Source organism: Paramisgurnus dabryanus, chromosome 2 (assembly GCF_030506205.2).
Source record: "Paramisgurnus dabryanus chromosome 2, PD_genome_1.1, whole genome shotgun sequence".
Taxonomy (NCBI): Eukaryota; Metazoa; Chordata; class Actinopteri; order Cypriniformes; family Cobitidae; genus Paramisgurnus; species Paramisgurnus dabryanus.
The window spans coordinates 54,366,510-54,387,914 of record NC_133338.1 but is presented as its reverse complement, the minus strand read 5'-3'; the positions used below and the strand labels follow the sequence as shown (position 1 = coordinate 54,387,914).

The window sequence follows — 21,405 nt, the reverse complement described above, 5'->3', positions numbered from 1 at the left end:
ATTAAAAATGAAATAATTGAATGAATGATACTTAATTACAGTTATTATAAATAAATCTCCTTCATGTGTAATGTCGTGATTATAAAGGTGTCATGTCAGTCTTACGAACACCCCTTCAAGTAAAGTGTTACCGTTATTGCAAAGCATTGACATATGCATATTGCAGTATGGACATTTGCAAATTTTGATAAGTTCAATATATCTTGCAGTCCTATTATTTTTATATTTTGGCACACGGTCTGCAGGGTTATGGCAAAATCATAATTGTCGATTATTCGCCTATAGACTTTACACTGACTTAAAACTTTACATTATAAAACATTTTATAATCTGTGAAGCAGCTGCATGGTAAATTCAAACATCCAAAACTGGATAATATAATGTAAATAACAAATAATAATGAGAGTTATCCAAAAGGAATGAATAAAGGACACGTCAACATATCAATTTTAAGATCTCAGATTCGGTGCCCAAACAGGCTGGCGAAACACACAGGAATGAGCAGAAATGGACAGCTGTAATTGAGGAGTTTGCCGATGATTTAATTGTTTCACCCGTAATTGTAATCCTGATTAGTTTTCGATTAATTGTGCAGCCCTAGATTAGATCTGGATATAAGAAGCTAAAACTATTGAAATGCATTTAAGTTATTGAATTGGATCTTAAGTTTGGGGCATTGATATCTCACACTTCTCAGCATAAAGGCCTAATAAGAAACCTGAACACAAGGAAACAAAAAGGCTGTTACTGATACCGTTACCTTTGCAGGTGTTCAACAATGAAATCTGTTTAAGTACTGCAGCAAAATTCTAGAGGATAAACATTCGTACGCAGTGCTATTGTTATTTTTAGCAGGCGTATAGACACAGAGAGGTTTTTTTATGTAATGCAGTAACTTTTACTCTCTAACATTATTATTCACTTTAAAGTAAATGTTTATTATTGAAGCTCGTTCTGCAAAACTACATTTGTATAGCTACAGTTATTTATTATTAATATGTGTGTTCCCTGGAAATCGAACCCATGATCTTTGTGTTTTACTGCAAATAAACTACAACAGTATGAGATTAAAATTTTGTTGCAATCGAGGTTAATCTAAACAAAATCCAATTTCCTTTCATCCTCAGATTGTAAAGGCGTGTCTCACGTGTGTTTGTTTTGAAAGCAGATGATTTACTGTGGTAAAAACCAATACCTGTTTGCCGATTGTGACAGTATAATCATAGTGGTTATTTGAACGCACCAATGAACGCCACAACAGTCACAGAAACGTCTGAGAGTTTTCTTTCTGTTAACACAAAATGACTTCTTAAACCTAATCTACACTTTCTGTTCAGAGCTGTTATTTCAGCATGTGTATGTTTACAGTCGTCTTTAAAACCAACATTTACTGCAGTAAGTACTACAGTAAGTTTAGGCTGCGTGAAATGCAACTTTAAAAGGATTTACATTTAACTGAACTGACCCACATACACAATAAAGGTGCTTCATCATTTTCACACTTTTTCCAAAAATAACCTTTAATATCTAAACAAGAACCTTTCTGTGCATGGTTCTTCAGGTTCCTCTTTGATTCAATGGTTCTTTGGGGAACCAAAATGGTTTCTTCTATGGCAGTAAAGATCCTTTTAAGCACCTTTATATTTAAGAATCACTAAAACCTCATTCACACAACACTTTGGTCCCAGAAAATACCTGTAAAATTGGCAGAAAGGTGAACGCAAACATGTCCCGTATATGTTTTGGGATCGCTCCCAGAAAGACACAGAAACATTGCCGTAAGGGCGTGCTGTAGTGAGGATGCACATGTCATTGCAACCAGAAGATATGGTTAAGCTCTTTGACACAGTGATTTAAAACACAGATATCAACATTCAACAGCATAAAAGAATAGCGCATCACACACACATGAGCTTATAATAAACAAAAATGTCAGCGCGTCATTGTATCGCATATCATTCAGCTCTTTAAAACAAGGGTTTTAAATGCAGATTAACATTCACGATGAGAAATGTCTGCAAACTGAAGCAGAGATCAGGGAGCTTTTCAAATATTCATCCTGAAATTGAGATCATTCACCAGTCACCAGCATACTAGAATGGCAACGTAAAACAAAAAACATAAAACAAAAATGCACGAGCGTGGTTTCTGGAGAGAGGAATAATAGATAATAAGCAAACTTTAGACATTGTGGACAGAAAATATACCAAGTTCAGGACTTTACTCTGAGGCTATTTTGGGGATTTCCGCCTGGATTTGGCCTACCCAATTTCAAAAGCTTATCATACCCACAAGCAGAGGTGCACATACAAAAGTTTGGTATCATTTTACAGGAAACCCTTTGAAATTACATAAAACACTGTTAAAAGTGCTCAACATGGTTGTATGTGATATCAGTCCTCTAATAAACACAAAAAAATAGGCGCTTTTTGATGTTTTTTTCTAAAGTTTTTATTTCAAAGTGTATAACTCTGGCCCTGAGTGGTAATGAAACCTGCAGACAGTTTTGTTTGATTCCAGCAATTGTCAGCTTACAGAGGAAAAAGGAATTTTTTCTCTATCATAATAAATGCAAAAGTTATTTTACTCCAACTGATGGGAGGACTAATACGCTTATGGTGTACATAAAACATTTGAAGTGCTCCCATAACCACATACAGTGGAATAAATGCAATATCTTTATATCATTTTGCAGAAAACATTTTGAAGTTACATAAAAAGCTGCTGTTTGTGACAAATATTGTTATTTATGTTGTTTTTCATATGATAAAACACCAAATTTTCCTTTTTATGTTGTAAATACTGTCTTTGATAGTGTATAATTCTGGTTCTGTGTGCTCTAGCAGACTGCAGACAGTTCTGGTTGTTACCAGCAGCAGACAGTAAACACCCAAAAAAAGAATGAACTCTTTAGCATGTCGCATTCAAAAGATATTCTTATTTTACTGAAGGGTGCGAAAATACATTTTTCATATAAATATAATTTTTTTGTTTTGCACATATAATAAAAAGCTAGGGATTAATTATGCACACAACCAAAGAAAATGCTGTGAATGGACTCATTTTTTAGAGTAGGACCTAAAATAAAAGATGGTGTATCATTTGTGGCTATATGTGCTATCTGAGGCAGTTCACACTCAAGTTTCCCATATGTTTATAAAAGACAATTTTTTACCTTATTATTCACTCGAGGATTGTTGGATATGTGTTGATATTAGAACATAAATAACACTGTAGCCTTATTCCTGAGAATAAGAGCTTTCATTTGATATAAGACTTGCCCATGTTTGTCATACTTGAATAATATGAAATATGTGAATATTAAATCATATAATAAATTGTCGGGGGGTGATAGTGTAAATTAAGTCTAAATAACTTTCTTACAGTAAAACATATCTCAAAGTGATGCATATCTGCAGAAAGTAGAGACTCTAAGCTTTCAAACAGTATCTGTGGTACTGGGTCCATGACAGACCATTAAAAATTAAAGGAATATTTTATATTAAGTCAAAATAAGATAATTCTGGACCCGGTACAGGGTCCACAGAGTTAAAGAAGTTAAACACGTCACGTGTCTTTACAGGATCTTTATGGCATCTGTGTGAACGCACATACAAATTCTGGAAAATCATTGGCAGTGTGAATGAACCAAAAATCAAACAATCCCGGACAAATCCCGAATGTGTTTTTCGTAAGGTATGTGTGAAAAGGGCTTAAAGGGATAATTCACTTTAAAATGAAAATTCTGTCATCATTTACTCATCCTCGTGTTGTTTTCAACCTGTATGAATTTCTTTTTTCTGATGAACACAAAAGAAGATATTTTGAGAAATGATGGTAAACACACAGCAGTAAGTGACTTCCATATAGGAATAAAAAATATGATGGGATTTAATGGGTACCGTCAACTGTGTGCTTACCATCATTTATTAAAATATTTTCTTAGTCATTTATCACACATTTTTTTCCTACTATGGAAGTCAATGGTCACTTACTGCTGTGTGTTTACCATCATTTCTCAAAATATCTTTTTTTGTGTTCATCAAAAAAAAAGAAAATCATACAGGTTTACAACAACATGAGGATAGATGAAGACAGAATTTTCATTTTAAAGTGAACTATCCCTTTAAGTGAATTTCAGCTGGAAAATTCCATTCAGATATCGTGAAATACTTTTTTATAAAAATGCTCAAAGAATCCTTGTTGTTGTATTTGGAGTGGAAGATTTAATAGTAGCCTACTTCAAAATATTTTTAGTTTATAGATTTTGGAAAAAAATTACAATGGCTACAACGTTTTTGCATAATGTGAAGACAGAAATCAAAAGTGTTTTCAAAATTGTGACCCTGGGGCACACGGGTTTATTTGTAGCAATACCCAACAATACATTGTACGAGTCTAATTATCTTTTTTTTATGCCAAAACACATTAAGATATTAAAAGATCACGTTTCATGAAGATATTCTGTAAATTTCCTACCATATATATTTAAAACAAATTATTTATTATTAGTAATACACTCAAAAAAATTATTCAAGCCCTTCTTAGAAATGACACATTAAAATTGTGTTCAATTAATTCAAAAAACCTCATTAAGAGCAATAAGTATATATATATTTAATTAGTCTAACACAAAATGAATATGTACTATAATTTATTGATTTCTTTTTAATTGCGTTAACACAATTAGATTGAGTTTGGGTTCTGGAAAAATAATTTCCCAGCATGCTTTGCATTCAACTGCTTTTGGAGAGTAATTAAAGTGTTATTTTATGCATTTTTAGGTAAAGAGAAAGACTTAATTATCTTATTGATTTAAAAGCGTTTGTGTTTTATTTTTTCAAAATTGTTTGGTTACCATCGTGCAGAAAAGTGGCGCTTGTGGTTAGGTTGTGGATGTGACGTATTTCTCTCAATGAGCACTGACTGTGTTAATGCCTGTTTAGAGATCAGTCTCTTCTCACATGCTCATCCAAAGTAACATATGTTATTATTATTAGCATGCTAACATGTGCTTATGCTAATTAGTATGATATAAAAACGTTTTATATAAAATAATAGAATTGAGTTATTCAGACTACACTACATTGAGTTATTCAAACTACACTAAATTGAGTTGAGGCAACTAATTGAGTATTGCCATTAACTTTAAATTGAGTTGGACTAACTCAATATATTTTTATTATGTAAAGCAGTTTTTTATGAGTGTTGCTCAAGACTTTTTTATTTGAAATAACTTTGTTGTATTTTCTTCATGCTGTTTTTTTATGTTTATTTTTAATGTTTTTATGATTTGTTTTCATAGTTTGTTATCAAGAACTGTGTGTTTTCTACTAATGTACAGCACTTTGGTCTGCCTCGGCTGTTTTTAAATGTGCTTTTTATTGATGTAAAGCTGCTTTGGAACAATTAAACAATTGTGAAAAGCACTATATGAATAAAATTGAATTGAATTCATAAATAAATATTTATTTATTTATTTAAAGGCACCCTCAGATTTCAGATTTTCAAATAGTATCTTCAAATATTTTGCTATCCTAACAAACCATACATCAATAGAAAGCTTATATATTCAGCTTTCAGATGATGTATAAATCTCCATTTAAAAAAAAAAATTGTGGTCCTGGGTCACACCTGAAATTGCATATATTTGATTAAAGTCTTTTGTTGATTTGCTATCTACAGAAATGATTGGATAAAATAAACTAGTTGCCAATTTGACAGATGTTAAAAACAGCAGTGTCTAGTCGGAGCAACCTGCAGTATTTGTTGAGGTTTTCTCTCTTGACATAAGTCATTCATTATGTTTGTAAAAATCTTATTTTATAAGATCCTTCAGCTCCATCACGTGAATTCATTGTCTGTCTTGTTTATTGTTATTTGGGGTCTGTAGTTGAACACATGCAGTGCCTATAATCACATGTATCATACAAAGCTGAAAGTGAACACTTATTTATATAATACTTCTGTAAACGCAGCATAAATAATTGAAGTGAGTGAGTTTCCTGTGAACTACATTGTTCTGTTTTTTATGATTCAGAGAGCAGCTGAAGTGCATTGAGTAATCTTGTCGTGCTGTGGAGGTAAGTGAAGAGCCATCATTGCTAGATTGAATATTTGACCCCCTTCTTTGGTTACGTACAGTTTTGGTGACTTTGTATGCTTACAATACGCAGGTGTGTGTTGATTAAAACAGCAGTGTCCTAGTTTTGCCATGTGGTTTGCAAATTGTGTTTCATTCAAACCTCTGTGTTGTTTGTTTGTGCTTTACTGCATTAGATTAGGTCACGAGCTTTGACACCATACATTTTTCTTATAGTGTTTTAAACACTCCCACGGAGGAACCAATTAAGATTTTAATTCAAAGGTTGCTAAATGAAACATTTCTTTCTAACCTTTTTATACCCAACAAGCACTTTACATTTAAAAAACATCTAGCTTACCAAACACAGCCCAGATGTCTAGGCTAAAACAAGGCAACAGTTGGGTGAAAATGTACCCTTTATCTCAAAGGTTTCATCTGCACAGCTCATTATTCACAAATTTGTGGTACAGTAATACTTCTTTTGTAAAGAAATTCATCCGTAGCTTGAAGGGAGTCAAAGTTGGCAAGATGCGTTTTAAGAAGAAGGTTTCAATGGTAAATGATTTTGCTTGAAGTGTGTTGAAAATAGGGACATTTTCAGAACGGGGACATAAAGAGGAAGAGAATCCAAATGGTTGCTTGGCAACCCCGCATCATGCTGATGTTGAGCATTTGGATGTGTTTTATGTTTGTGTAGGGGTACAAGTGTTGGGAGGTAGACACAGGTGTTTTATGAACCTTGGTGGAGTCACGATTTCAACCTGCTGTTGCTTTATGGTTTCATTGTTAAAATAATAAGACATCAGCTCGTTTTTTTTGGTAATCTGATGCAGGACTTGCCCATGTAGCGTGCTGTTTTCATGTGGGTGCACATTTCACCAGCAGATAATCTTCAATTGCTTGTGGGTGTGTGTGCAGTACAGTTAATGAAGCGTGGAGGCCTTAATCGGTTTGGATCCTTTGGTGTCGATTGCGATCGGTCGTCGTGTTTCTCAGCTGTTATCATCAGACTAACTGAATGCACTAACACCCTCCTATTGGGATAATGAAGTAGCAGGTGCTGTGCTGCTCCGTTCTGTTCTGCATGAATCACATTCTGCTTTAAATGTGATGAACAACAAGCTATTTAAATTAAGCTTTATAATAAAGTGCATTGTGGGCTGATTATAAAATGATAATAAATCATAAAGCATTGTGTGCATGCATCGATCGTATGTGGATTTATTCGTTGTAGTGCTGAATTAATGGTGATAAATAAATAAAAAATCTATATTTAATTAAAAATGACTACTGTAAAGGCTGCAATATAACATTGTAATGTTAAATGAATTGACATTTACTTTGAAGCATTGTTGCACGATACTGACTGGAGCATGGAGGATTGACACTGCATTGGCTCCATCTAGTGGTGATGTGAATTTCATGTAGTTTGACAGGCTGGTTTTATTCAATTATAAAAAAAGTTTTTGATCTAACTACATATGCTTAAAAGTGATAAATGTTTTTTGGATCTGTCTTTGTTTTATAACAAATTAGTTGAAGCTGATAGTGGAAGCCCACGTTTTTAGCACACATCCACACTTAAAGGGATAGTATCCCAAAAATGAAAATTGTGTCATCATTTACTCACTCCCATGTTGTTTGTTTATTTATTTATATAGCACCTTACACACTACCACCGTAGTTCTGTACAATGCAGTCTCACGAATTTCCGTGGCATAGTCACAGAATTTTTTGCTAATTTTTCCGTGGCATTCTCACGGATCTCCTCATATTTCCATGGCCCTGCCACGGACTTTCTTTTCCGTGGCATTCTCACGGATTGGTTACTCAACTGTTTTGTCCTATTTTCTTACCATTGTCGCTTCGGTTTAGGGTTAGATTTACATAAAATGACATCCCTACCCAAACCCAACTCTAACCCCAACGCCAGGCGACAATTGATTAAAGTTTAGAAAATATAAAAGAATACATTACAAAAAATAGTATAAACCAATACTTAAAGTGAAATACTAACGCAAACACCAAATCTAACCCTAAACCGAAGCGACAATGGTTTGAAAATAGGAAAAAACAGTTGAGTAACCAATCCGTGAGAATGCCACGGAAAAGAAAGTCCGTGTCAGGGCCATGTTGCAACTGCAAGAAACATACAGACACCCATATAGCCTACAGAAAAACTAAAAGGCCAAGGAATACAAATTGGATTTTAAGCGGTACTTTAAAACATTACATTTCCAGGAGGATCTAACATCTAATGGCAGATTGTTCCACAATCTAGGACCAACGACAGAAAAAGCACGATCGCATTTGATTTTAGTGCGTGCACGGGGAATCATTAAAAGAAACTTGTTTGCTGATCTCAGTCGTAAAAGGCTTGATAAGCTCAGCCAAGTATTCTGGCGGTGTTCCATGTAGAGCTTTAAAAACATAAATCAAGATCTTGTAGTGTATCCTAGATTGTATTGGTAACCAGCCTAACTACGATAAAAGGGGGGTAACATGGTCTGTTTTCCCAGCATTCATCAACAACCTTGCAGCAGCATTTTGTACTAGCTGCAGGTGAGCAATATGTTTTTGACAGGTCCCAACATACAAGGCACTACGATAATCTTGGCGGGAAAAATATGTACGCATGTACAAATTTTTTCAAGTCACTGGCTGACAGAATTGGTTTTAGTTTCGCTATTGCTCTTAAATAAAAGAAACAATTACATATTACTGACTTTATCTGCCGGTCAAAAATTAGTGATGAATCAAAAATAACTCCTAAGTTCTTTACCAGGTCCTGCAAGTGCCCCTTCCATGGACCTAAGCGATCGATTAGCGATTGACTACCAGCTAGGCGACCAAAGATAATAGTTTCTGTTTTATTTTCATTTAATTGGACAAGATTTTCTGCCATCCACAACTTTACTTCCTCTAGACATTTGAGTAGCTATTTGAATCCTCACCAACAGAACTCATAGACCTGAGTGTCATCTGCATACAGATGATACGAAATGCCATACTTCCTAAAGATCATGCCCAGCGGGAGCATGTACAAAGAGAACAGAATGGGGCCTAAAATGGACCCTTGAGGGACCCCACAACAAATAGTTGACGATGCGGAGTAATTATTACCAAGCTTCACTGAGAAGGATCTACAATCCAAATTGGAGGCAAACCAATTTAAAACCGTGCCCTGAAAGCCAACAAACTGCTTTAGGCGAGTTAGAAGGATCCTGTGATCAATGGTGTCGAAAGCAGCTGATAGATCTAATAAAATTAGTGCTGAATGATTACCTGCATCCATGATTGAGAGGAGGTCATTTACAACCCTTAAAAGGGCTGTTTCCATACTATGACCCCCCTAAAACCAGACTGAAATTTATCCAGGATATTATTTTCTGCTAAGAAAGTACTATTCTCAAAATATCTGCCTTTGTGCTCATCAAAACAAGATCAAGAAATGTATACAGGTTTGTAGCAACATAAGGGTGAGTAACTGATGACACAATTTTCAAATTTAGGTGAACTATCCTTTTAAAAGGGACATTTTTAACGATGTGAAATAAATCTCTGGTGTCCTCAAAGTACATATGTGAAGTTTTAGCTCAAAATAGTCCATAGATAATTTAGTATAGCATATTAAAATTGCCACTTTGTAGATGTGAGCAAAAATGTGCCGGTTTTGGGTGTGTCCCTTAAAATGTAAATGAGCTGATCTCTGACCTAGATGGCAGTGCTGTGGTTGGATAGTGCAGATTAAGGGGTGGTATTATCCCCTTCTGACATCACAAGGGGAGCCATATTGCAATTAGCTATTTTTCACATGCTTACAGAGAATGGTTTATAAAATCTAAGTTACTGGGTTGATCTTTATAACACATTTTCTAGGTTGATAGAAACACTGGGGACCCAATTATAGCATTTAAACATGGAAAAAGTCAGATTTTTGTGATATGTCCCCTTTAAGCATAAAGGTCCTTGAAAGTGTTCTTAGAAGTGATGCCTTAGGAGAACCATTTTTGGTTCTTCAACGTGCCTTTTAGTCCAAGTTTATACTTTCAGAAATGAGCACAAATGGGCAGCTGTGCTTTTATGTAATCGTTTAACCTGAGTTGTAATCCCGACCAGTTTCTCAAATAATTGTGCACCCAGTCCTAGTATGTGGTACATTCTTCCACAACAAAGAAAGTCTTGTGCAACAGAAAGCCTTTGTTGATGTTAAAGCTTCTTTGTGGCACCATACAGCCCAACATTATGGTGATTTTGTTCAGTTTGAAGTCCTTTATAAAACATCCCATGATGCACCTCATAAAGTGGGTTGACCGAATGCCCAAAGTATGCAGAGCTGTAATCTTAAATGGCTATGTTTCTGTTAACAGGAAATGTCTGAGCAATAGTTAACCACTAACTGCCTCTGGATTGACTCACATTGCCGGCATAGTGAGTGTATTTGAGACTTCTTTCTAATGAAATGGATTATCTAATGTTTGTTTAGCTGTCGTCTGAAGCAAACGGTAAACGACTGCAGTTCATGTGCTTTATAATGTTTCACTGTAGATCCACTGCTTTAGATGAAGTGTATATTATGCATATGTAGACTCATATATACATGTTTTTGTCCTGGTGTTGCTATATGCAGTCACCCTAAAACGTATTTTTAGAGTAAAATAGCCCATGTGAACCATCTAAATAAAACACATTACAAAAACAACAGGCAGGTGTGTTGTGTTTAAACTCTGCAGGAGTTCATGAAAAAACTAAACCAAGTATGTGCACACAGACCCTTTTTTACAACCAACTTAACAGACATTTGTGCAATGATATTGCAACAACCAACTGATTTTCAGTGTGTGTATTATGTCTCCCATATAGGTGTCCCAGTAAAGTAAACACAGTAGTAATCACATTATGGATATGTCCCACTAACCAACCAGAGAGTATCCAAAAACGTTGTCTTTGAACAATAGTGTGTTTAATAATGCAAATCATAACAGACTAACTTTTGTGAATTTTTTTGCTATCATTGCTTAAACAACACAGTTTCCGATTATGCTACTATGAAACGGTTTTTTTTATCGTTTATTCAGCGGGGCGCATGCGTCTGTCCTATTGTCTCATATGTTTGATATCAGGAGGACAGACGCATGCGCCCCGCTGAATAATAATAAAAAAACGTTATGTAGTTACGCAAAGACATGAGTTCGTTTAAAGGGTTTCTCAAGGGGTTGTTGGATAATGAAGCGCGCCTTCATTGGATTGCGTAAATCAAGCGCTGCGGGGGCGACGCGAGGTTTGGGATCGTCCGGGCAGTCATGTAGTAGAGAGAAAGAGCTGAACGCGGACAGATTAACGCGACATGGCTCCATTACTTCTCATTATTATAACTTTTGTAATTTCTCTCTTTATAGTGTGGATGTGTGGAGACTGGCGCAGAAGGTGAGAAATGTTCAAGCTAAACTTTCTTTATTAAAACAAAAGATTTTATCTTTGACAGAAACCAGTATGCTGTATGTCTACATCTACAATGTTCTTAGTATTAATAAAGAGTAAAGTTAATTTGGCTTTGTTAGTTTAGTGTTAAACGAGATTGAGCATATACGCGATACGCATTTGATAAAGTTTATTTTCTGTTTTCGGAGTTTTACTTACTAATGATTTCTGTTGGAATACATTGTTGAACGGATGAATGGCAATTTCGGGCTTTAATATTTCGTACAAGCAAATGAAACACATCCAGTGGATATTTACACATGCGTTTTTACGCGCGTAATATGATGTTTTTGTGTATAATAGCTCATATAGGCTATTCTTTACGCGTGTAATGTGATGTTTTGAAAGTGAACGCGCTGTAATGCGCAACAGATGTTTTGGGTTATCACATTTTTTTTCCAGTAAGGATATTTTCTTTAGGTATACAGTACATTTATGCATAATAACCGCATAGGCTACTTAAGAAACTGCTACTTTTGACTTCTGCTTCAGTGCCAGTCTGACCTCTGGCATGCGTTTCAGACTTCCTCTGTCGGTCCAATTATACTGAAGTGCCAAGTTTGCATTCTTGTTAAATTGAGTCTTTTAAAGTATAACTACTTTTTTAAGTAAAGTAGTTGTAGAGGAGAGGGCATGGAGATAATGAAAAGATTGTGGTGAAGACCAACCAAAAAGGATGAAGTGTGAACGAGTGATACTAGGCAAGGAAATAATAGCTGCAGCCTGAGGATGAGATAAAGTGGAGGTCACCAAATAATAAGACAGTTTGTAAAAAAAACTGCATAAAATTGCACAATTTTGCACAATAAACCTTTACTAAGCATTTCTTGTTTCAAGAGATTTGGGACATTGCTCCACCCTATAAAACACAGCAACCCACCGTGTATTATTATAAGAGACAAAATAATGTTATCCAAGTGTTCATATATCAGATTTCACTAGTAATGGTTTTACTGTGTTTGTGTTACAGACGGATAGGAGAGCCTCCTTTAGTCACCGGTCTTCCCTTCATCGGCGTAACTTTGGATTATGCCAAAGATCCTCTGGGCTTCATAAAAAAGACTCAACAGAAATATGGGGATGTCTTCACGTGTAAGATCGCCAGAAAGTATTTCACTTTCATCACAGACCCTTTCTCTTTCTCTCAGGTAGTGCGGCAGAGTAAAAATCTGGACTTCCAGAAGTTTGCGATGGGTTTCTCACAGAGGGTAAGTGAGTTACATGAAGAGAGCTAGAATACATTACGCAATACTTAAAGGAATAGTTCACCCAAAAAATGAAAATCGATCATCATTTATGAGCTCTCATGTTGTTACCTGTATGCGATTTTTGTTCTGTTGAACACAAAGGAAGATATTTTGAGTAATGTTTCTAACCAATCAATTTTTGTGAACCATTGACTTCCACAGTTTTATGGTTTCCTACTATGGAAGTCAATGGTGCTTGTGTTTCATTCTAGGTTTGTACCAAATTGAGGAAGAGTAAATGACAGAATTTTCATTTTTGGGTGAACTATCCTTTACAAAAGACACATTTGCTTTGACATAAAAGGCTTTGGATGATATGCAAACCACATCTTTCCACTGTTAAAACTCTGTGTACCTGCAGGCCACATTTGCTCCTTTCAAACTTAATTATATGTTATATTTTATTAAAATACATTGAGAATCTAATAATGAAATATTATAAAAACAATTAGAGCAACCCCAGCTGATTCCCATTGCAGCTGAACACATACAGGTGTTACGCTTTCAACTTCATTACCATCTGAAATGGGACAATTTAGGAATAATTTTCTATTGGGATGTAAACAAATCACATCTTATTCATTCCTGTAACATTGTGAAGTATTAGCAACAGTAGAGAGGTGTCCTTGTGGTTAATGTTTTACAGGTCGATGTGAATAAACAGTGCCTTTAGTTATTCAAACTCAAATATGTGCTGGAGTTTCTGTGGATTAACCTCACACAGTTACATGTGTTGTAACACTCGTTCAACTGTTGGGAATAATTGGGACACACACAGGAAGTTTTCATTCGCAGTACAATAGAAGGAAATGTAATCTAGGGGGGCTATCACATTATTCTAACCAAACCGCACCCGAGTGAGTTTGACCACCGAAGCCTTGTTCATTTGACTACAGGTAGTGTGATCGCTCCGTACCGTGCCCAGACACGGTTTTGTTAAACGTGCCCTGGCCGGCATGCATAGGTGGGCTCGGGCGCAGTTCACGCAAATCGGAGAGCCAAGACATGGTTAAGTTGGACTGGATAGTGAAGGAAAAGCAGGCATTAGTGTTCAGCACACAGTACAATTGTGATAAACTTTGGATGAAAGCGTCTGCCAAATGCATAAAATGTGCAAACGTTTGACCAATGACTTTTTCCTAAAAAGATAATCTTGGGTGTTAGTGTCTTGCTGATGTTCTTGTGTCTATGGCAGGTGTTCGGTCACGCTGATTTCACCTCTCCAGTGTTCAGTGAGAATTACAGAGAAGTTCACTCAATCTTCAGACAAACGCTTCAAGGTCCGTCGCTGGAGCAGTTATCACAGAGCATGCTGGGTAATCTGCAGGTGGTTTTGAGACGAGGCCTATCACGTGAGCACGGCTGGGTGCAAGAGGGTCTGCAGGACTTCACGAACCGCATCATGTTCGAGGCAGGCTTTCTCACTCTGTTCGGAAAGGACGCCGGGCTTCTTCAGTCCGATGGCGGCAGGACGTGCATGCGGAAAGCAGCTCAGGACTTTTTGGTGTTTGATCGTGCATTTCCTGCGCTGGCTGCGGGCGTTCCCATCGGACTGTACGTCCCGGCGTGGAGAGCGAGGGAAGCTTTAGCGGAGGAACTTCTGCACGATGAACTTCATCGCAGGAAGTGCATCTCGGATCTGATTCAGCGCAGGATGGATGCGTTTGACCGCATGCATCTGGACGAGACGGGTAAAGCGCGAACACACGTGTGCATGCTGTGGGCATCGCAGGCTAATACACTGCCTGCAGCTTTCTGGAGCCTTTACTATACACTGAGGTAAATTAAGGCAGTAAATCACAGTAAAAATTATTTACTCAATAAGACAAAGACGATTTAAGAGAAGACTATGAAGTGATGTATTCACTGTTTATATAAAATCACAAATACAAAAAATACAACTTTGTAGTTGTTCATAATGATGATGATGATGATGATGTTTTTTCATATGTCACTTTTCACTTTTTTTAAGCAACTGTTAATGAATCAAAAACTACTCTACTACATCAGACTGTGTGTTTTTGTGCATGTGTGTTTTTGGCTTTTGTATTTTTTGTGTATGTTTCCTTTGATTGTATTGTGTGTGTCTCTGACTCTTAGATGTGGTGATGCTCTCACTGCCGCTCGATCAGAGATCAACAGAGTTCTGTCAGGTCAAACATTAAATGATCCGGATCAACCCATCAGTCTGACCAGAGAACAGTTGGACTCTATGACTGTATTAGGTGAGTGAGTTTTGTATTGTTTATGTGTGTGTTTGTTGTTAAATCATGCATATATTCGAATTCCCTGTTGTTTGATCATTGTCAACACTTTATTTATTTATCTTTGTTTAAAATTATGCTGTAACTTCCAAGTGTTTCATTTTGCCGTTTTTACACAATAAAACTGTCTGTAACACGTTTGAACATGCAGACGATTTGGCAAGTCTAGGCCAAGGCCGCTTTAATGCACGGGCTTACCTTGCCTGAAGCCCAGGGGCCTCCCAAGTTCAGGGGCCTCCCATTTTCACGTTCATGATTAGCTGAAAAGGCCATATTGTTTTGTAACTTGTCAGGTTTTCTGTCAATCGTGATAATTGCACGTTACATGGTTGCTGATTGGTCCGTGGTAACTTACTGTGATATTTTTCTATTCCGCATAATGTAATTAAGTGCACGTTGTCAACTTGGCATTCCTGCATGTTAGACTGAGTGTGAACGAGAAACGGGAAATAATCCACCAACAAATGAAAGAGTCATTTCTGAAATTTCATAATAAGCACCAGTGAGGTGCAGGTCTCTCTCTCTCTTTCGCGCGCGCTCGCTCTCTCTGTGCTCGTGCAGCTGAGTCTCTGGCAATGCAGAAGTCTCTCCAACCGTGTGCAAGAAACTGTGCCGCCAAATAAAGAAAGGAGTTCCCGAACATATTAATGCTGTTAGTTGTTATAAAGTTTAAGTTTACTAGCGTTTATATCAGTGACGCGTGCGCAGCTGGAGGGATGTAGTTTGACGCGACGTTAGCTCAAAGTACACACATCTTTTGGTTTAGAAAGACGAGAAAGAGACGCAACGGTAAAGGTGCAAGTCTAAAGTAAAGAGCGACAAGACCATCTCACATGATCATCCCCTGATAGCACCATTCATATATTTATAATCTCCTTATCTAAAGATCTTATATACAGGTATGTTCCCTGTCTGTTTTGTGCATAGTCATACTTCATACTCGTTTAACATGCTTATGCATGCATAAATACTAAATACAATGCATACTATATCTTCAATAGCCTACAAAATAAATAACTGATTAAAAAACAAGATTCTGTCTATAAAGACTTTTGTTATCTTTTGTGCATTTTCACTTTAACACTAACTTTAACTGCTTATATTTTTAAAACTGTGGTGATCATTTAGTAAGTACGTGGCAATGAATTTTCTGCAAATTTGTATATTCCAAAAACTATATAAACATAAAGCTTATGAACATATATACTTTCACACATTTTGGTTTTATTATCACCACAAGTTGCTGTGTGTGGTTGTTAAATAAAGTGTCTTGTGTTTATGCTCAAGTGGGCTCAGTGATATGTTAATAATGATATTATGGTGTTTTCTGGGTCAAAGAGGGAAAACTCACTGTTGTATGTCTCGAAAGAAACTAATGCATTTTGTGGTGTAGATTACATTGCATTGGAGGGCCACTGTCCTGCAAGTTTAGTTCCAACCCTAATCAAACACACCTGAATTTCATTTCCAAGTAACACTGAAGACTTTAATTTGATTTTTCAGGTGTGTTTAATTAGGGTTGGAACAAAACTCTGCAGGACAGTGGCCCTCCAGGACCAGGGTTCCCCACCCCTGATCTACACTAACTATTCCTTTGGTAAATGCTATTTACACTAACTCCGCCCACCACTGTCTGGTTAAACCACTAAAGTTTAAACAGGGTTCCCACAGGTCCTTGAAATCCTTGAAAGTTTGTGAATCTGGGGAGGGAATTCAAGGCCCTGGGAAGTTTTTGAAAATATACATACATAGATACAGGTCATTGAAAGTGCTTGAATCTATTATATGCAAGAAGTTTTCTGAAAAAAATCCATATTATTCCCTGTGTAGTGTAGGATAATATCATAAAATTCTAGACTTTTTAACCACACGTGCTAAACTGTTCGCTTTATATGTTTATATCTTCTGTATGCGAATGTTGATTCATACCAAAATGCTTTTTTGCATAGTTGTGTTTGACACATGAAAACATCTCGGGTTACGTATGTAACTGTTGTTCCCTGAGAAGGGAACGAGACGCTGCGTCTCCCTTGCCATACTTCCTGAGTCCCTGTAACGCCGTCTTTGGCAATATTTCAGATAGCGATATACTTCCTGACTCCCGCGTCACCCTGTCTTTGTCGTTAAGCCTCACCATTGGTTGAATTTGATGTATACATTCAGACGCACTTACCCCTGGAGGCGTCCCCAAAGTGTCACCGCAGTGACGCAGCGCGAGTTCCCTCGAAAGGGAACTGTAACAATGTATCTTAAAAGGTAACACAATGTAACCTTGCTCTCACTTGAAATGTGTCCCCACATTTAGTCCTTGAATTTGAGGGTATTGGACCTGGAAAGTCCTTGAAAGGTCCTTGAATTAAAGTAAACTAAGGTGTGGGAATCACATATCGCACCGGAAGGCATTTATTTTCAATACAAATGAAGAAAATGTTCAAAAAGTGGAAATAAACAAACAAATAAACGGGAAATGTTTCATTCTATATTCATTTGTTCTCCTTTTATATTGGTAGGTTTCTTCAAAAATACCAAATTTTAGGCAAAAAAATTAAATAATTGAATTTTTATAAAGGAATTTTGTTAGAGATCAGATTCAGAATGATTATCAAAACATAAACAGAGTTTAAAATTAATTAAGCTAGTTTATGCTTCAGTTTTTAATAAATTGGGTAATTGCGGAATTACCATAAAAACTCATCAGGAAAGCGTCATTGGTAGAATATGTTTTCATGTGCTTACTTTACACATTTAAAGCTTTAAAGGTCTCGTCTCTTTTGTGTTTTTGAAGCTTTGATTGTGTTTACAGTGCGCAATATTACATGTGTTCATGTTTTACGTGTAAAAAACGTGGTTTTTTTCACACAATTTACATATCTGTATAGCGCTATTTTCTAAAATGGTCTGATGACTTCCTTGTTCTATGAAGTCCCTCGTTCAGAAATACGTATCGAGTTCTGATTGTGTAGCTTTTTTAGTGTGTTGTGATTCGATAGCAGCTTAACCAGAACCGTTTGAGCTTAGTTGGCGACTAATGTATTCCTGTGGGCGGAGTTTAGTCAAAAACTCTTATATTGACGTCATTAAAGCAGGAAGTAGAGGACTGTAGTCCAAACCCGCCGCTCACTGTTGGCTTCGAAAGGAGATTTCTGTTATAAGGAAATATATCGCCTGTCAGTGAACTTTAAACTTGATCATTTTACAGGACTATTGTTATTTATACTCTAACAGCAATAATACACTAACTTAAGTTTGAAAAATGGGATCAGGAAGAGCGTGACCTTTAAAGTAACATAATGCTTGCATAATTTGCACTTGGTTATTGATGATTTATGAAATAGTAATAATATAATAAAGTTCTTTTCTTTTCAGAAAGTATTATTGAAGAATCTCTTCGGCTCTCCAGCGCCTCCATTATGATCCGTGTGGCCAAAGATGACTTTACTTTAACGCTGGACTCAGGTCAGACTGTCTGCATTAGAAAAGGAGATTTCATTGCTCTGTATCCGCAACTCATACACCTGGACCCTGAAATCTACCCCGACCCAACAGTATGTCAAGTGTTATCATTCCCCCATCTTATCTTTTTTAATATCACAGAATTAATGTCCTTTAAATGCACTATTTAAAGGAATAGTCTACTCATTTTCAATATTAAAATATGTTATTACCTTAACTAAGAAGAGTTGATACATCCCTCTATCATCTGTGTGCGTGCACGTAAGCGCTGCAGCGCGCTGCGACACTTTGATAGCATTTAGCTTAGCCCCATTCATTCAATGGTACCATTTAGAGATAAAGTTAGAAGTGACCAAACACATCAACGTTTTTCCTATTTAAGACGAGTAGTTATACGAGCAAGTTTGGTGGCACAAAATAAAACGTAGCGCTTTTCTAAGCGGATTTAAAAGAGGAACTATATTGTATGGCGGAACAGCACTTTTGGGAGTACTTCAACTCGGCGCAGTAACACCCTCCCTCTCCCATTATGAGAGGGAGAAGGGGAGCGGATTTTTCAGGCGAGTCGAAGTACTCCCAAAAGTGCTATTACGCCATAAAATATAGTTCCTCTTTTAAATCCGCTTAGAAAAGCGCTACGTTTTATTTTGTACCACCAAACTTGCTCGTATAACTACTCGTCTTAAATAGGAAAAACGTTGATGTGTTTGGTCACTTCTAACTTTATCTCTGAGTGATACCATTGAATGAATGGGGCTAAGCTAAATGCTATGGAAGTGTCGCAGCGCGCTCCAGCGCTTACGTGCACGCATACAGATCATAGAGGGATGTATTAACTCTTTTTAGTTCAGGTAATAACATATTTTAATATTGAAAATTAGTAGACTATTCCTTTAAGATTTTGATTGTTTCATGTTTGCTGGGAGCTCTTGGTTTTTTCAGACGTTTTAAAGTTTGTCTGAATTCAGTGTATGGATAGGGGAGATTGACATCTTGACTGGTCTTGCAAACAGCTCAACTTACGTCATTGCATTTGCAGTGGGTTTAATTTAGTAGGCATAATTACCTCAAATCTATGAGTGCATTAAAAAAACACCCTTGGCCAAATGAAATAAGGCTGTGTAATACAAATGATACAGCTAAAACTACCATGAATTGGTTGCCACAAAAATAACAAATTTCAAATACAAGTAATTTTGAGGAAATGTTTCCCTGGCCTAGTTCAGATGCAATACATTTAAGTTCATTTATTTATAAAGCACATTTAAAGAGAGCCACAAGACTGACCGAAGTGCTGAACATTAGAATCAAACCAAAACACTTAAGAATAAAACATGTGAATTTAAAACTAAAGAAATGACTGATAAACAAATACCATATACAATAAGACATTTAAATTTTTTAAAACTACACAGACACTTTAGTAGTGCATGAATAAACTATTACGACTAACCTGTTTACACTGACTGTCTTTGGTTTCCAGGAGTTCAAGTACGACCGTTACCTAGAAGACGGAGAGAAAAGGAAAAGTAATTTCTTCAAAAATGGCCGACGACTAAAGCATTTCCTGGTTCCGTTTGGTTCTGGTGCCAGCGAGTGTCCCGGTCGTTTCTTTGCAGTAAATGAAATTAAAGAATTCATCGCATTGGTTCTGTGGTTTTATGATCTGAAACTTGATGACATCAGCAGCACCCTGGTTCCTGACAGCACCCGCGCAGGCCTGGGTATCCTGCCACCCTCACGAGATGTTCTTGTCAGATACAGAAGAAAAACTGAGACCACAGGATCAAAGTAACTACAGTGAATATTAGGAACCTCAGAGATGAAAAGCAGATTTTTGATATAAATATGTTGAAAGCATATTGTCTATGCCAAAGTAATTTATGGTATTAATGAAAATGCAGCAATTTGTATGATTGGGCTCAAAGGTGCCGTAGAATGGAAAAGTGTATTTATGCAGGCATAGATGAATAATAAGAGTTCTGTAGATGGTATGACATATCATGAGCCTCAAAGCCTTCTTTCCTCCTACTGTAAACCTCATGCATGCAAAAGACCGCTGGAAAACAGACCATCTTAACATAACACTAACTGTGACGTTACATTCATGACCCCAACATTAAATTACACATTAAATTAAGTACAATGTTGTTATAATGCTAAAAACAAAGTTGTGACTGCTGACTTAGCGTTATATGCTAGTTAACGTTATATGCTAGTTAACGGTATATGCTAGGTCCACGGCATGCTAGTTAGCGCTACACTGAAAAAATGATTCATTGAATTTAAGGTAAGTGGTTGCAATCAATTTATTTAAGCTACATTTAAACAAAAAAGATTAGTAGAGTAAAATAAAATATAAAACTTTTGTTTAAATGTAGCATAAATACATTGATTGCAACCACATACCTTAAATTTTTTTTTAAATTCAATGAATAATTTTTTTTCAGTGTATATGCTAGTTAATGCTATATGTTTGTTAATGCTTTATGCTAACGTTTGGCTGAAGTTCTACTATTGACGTTACGGTTACGTTTTGCACGTCCATACTGAAAAAACACAAACTTATCACTGAGAAACGTCCATTAACAATCTCCAAACAACTGATTAATCCTCAAAATCTGTTCCAGACTCAAACATAAGATCTGTTTACACACACACAGAGCTACTGAAGGAGCTGCTCTGAGAATCAGCCAATCAGAGCAGAGCTCAACATTATTATTCATGATCCTTTCAAAAAGGACATAATAGACCATTTCATTCTAAAGGCAAATCCTAGGGTTGTAAATGGACAAGTAAAACCATCTCTGGATAATTTTTGCACTTAATAAAACCACAAACCTTCTATGTAGATATCAGGGAATAATTTAACATT

At 36.4% G+C, this 21,405-nt stretch overlaps 1 protein-coding gene across 2 annotated transcripts; it reads left to right on the top strand.

Annotated features, from left to right (window-relative positions):
- Positions 1-10,412: 10,412 nt before the first annotated feature.
- cyp7a1b (cytochrome P450, family 7, subfamily A, polypeptide 1b) lies at positions 10,413-20,841 on the top strand. 2 transcript variants are annotated; one of them, XM_065261774.2, is made up of 7 exons: positions 10,413-10,516; positions 11,485-11,512; positions 12,537-12,774; positions 14,009-14,592; positions 14,914-15,038; positions 18,444-18,622; positions 20,014-20,841. In XM_065261774.2, coding segments are annotated over exons 1-7 (1,467 nt in total). In that variant the 5' UTR covers positions 10,413-10,515; the 3' UTR covers positions 20,326-20,841. The 2 variants fall into 2 exon arrangements, with proteins under 2 accessions (XP_065117846.1, XP_065117845.1); XM_065261773.2 differs by lacking the exon at positions 10,413-10,516 and having other exon boundaries at positions 11,251-11,512; positions 20,014-20,840.
- The last annotated feature ends 564 nt before the right edge of the window (positions 20,842-21,405 follow it).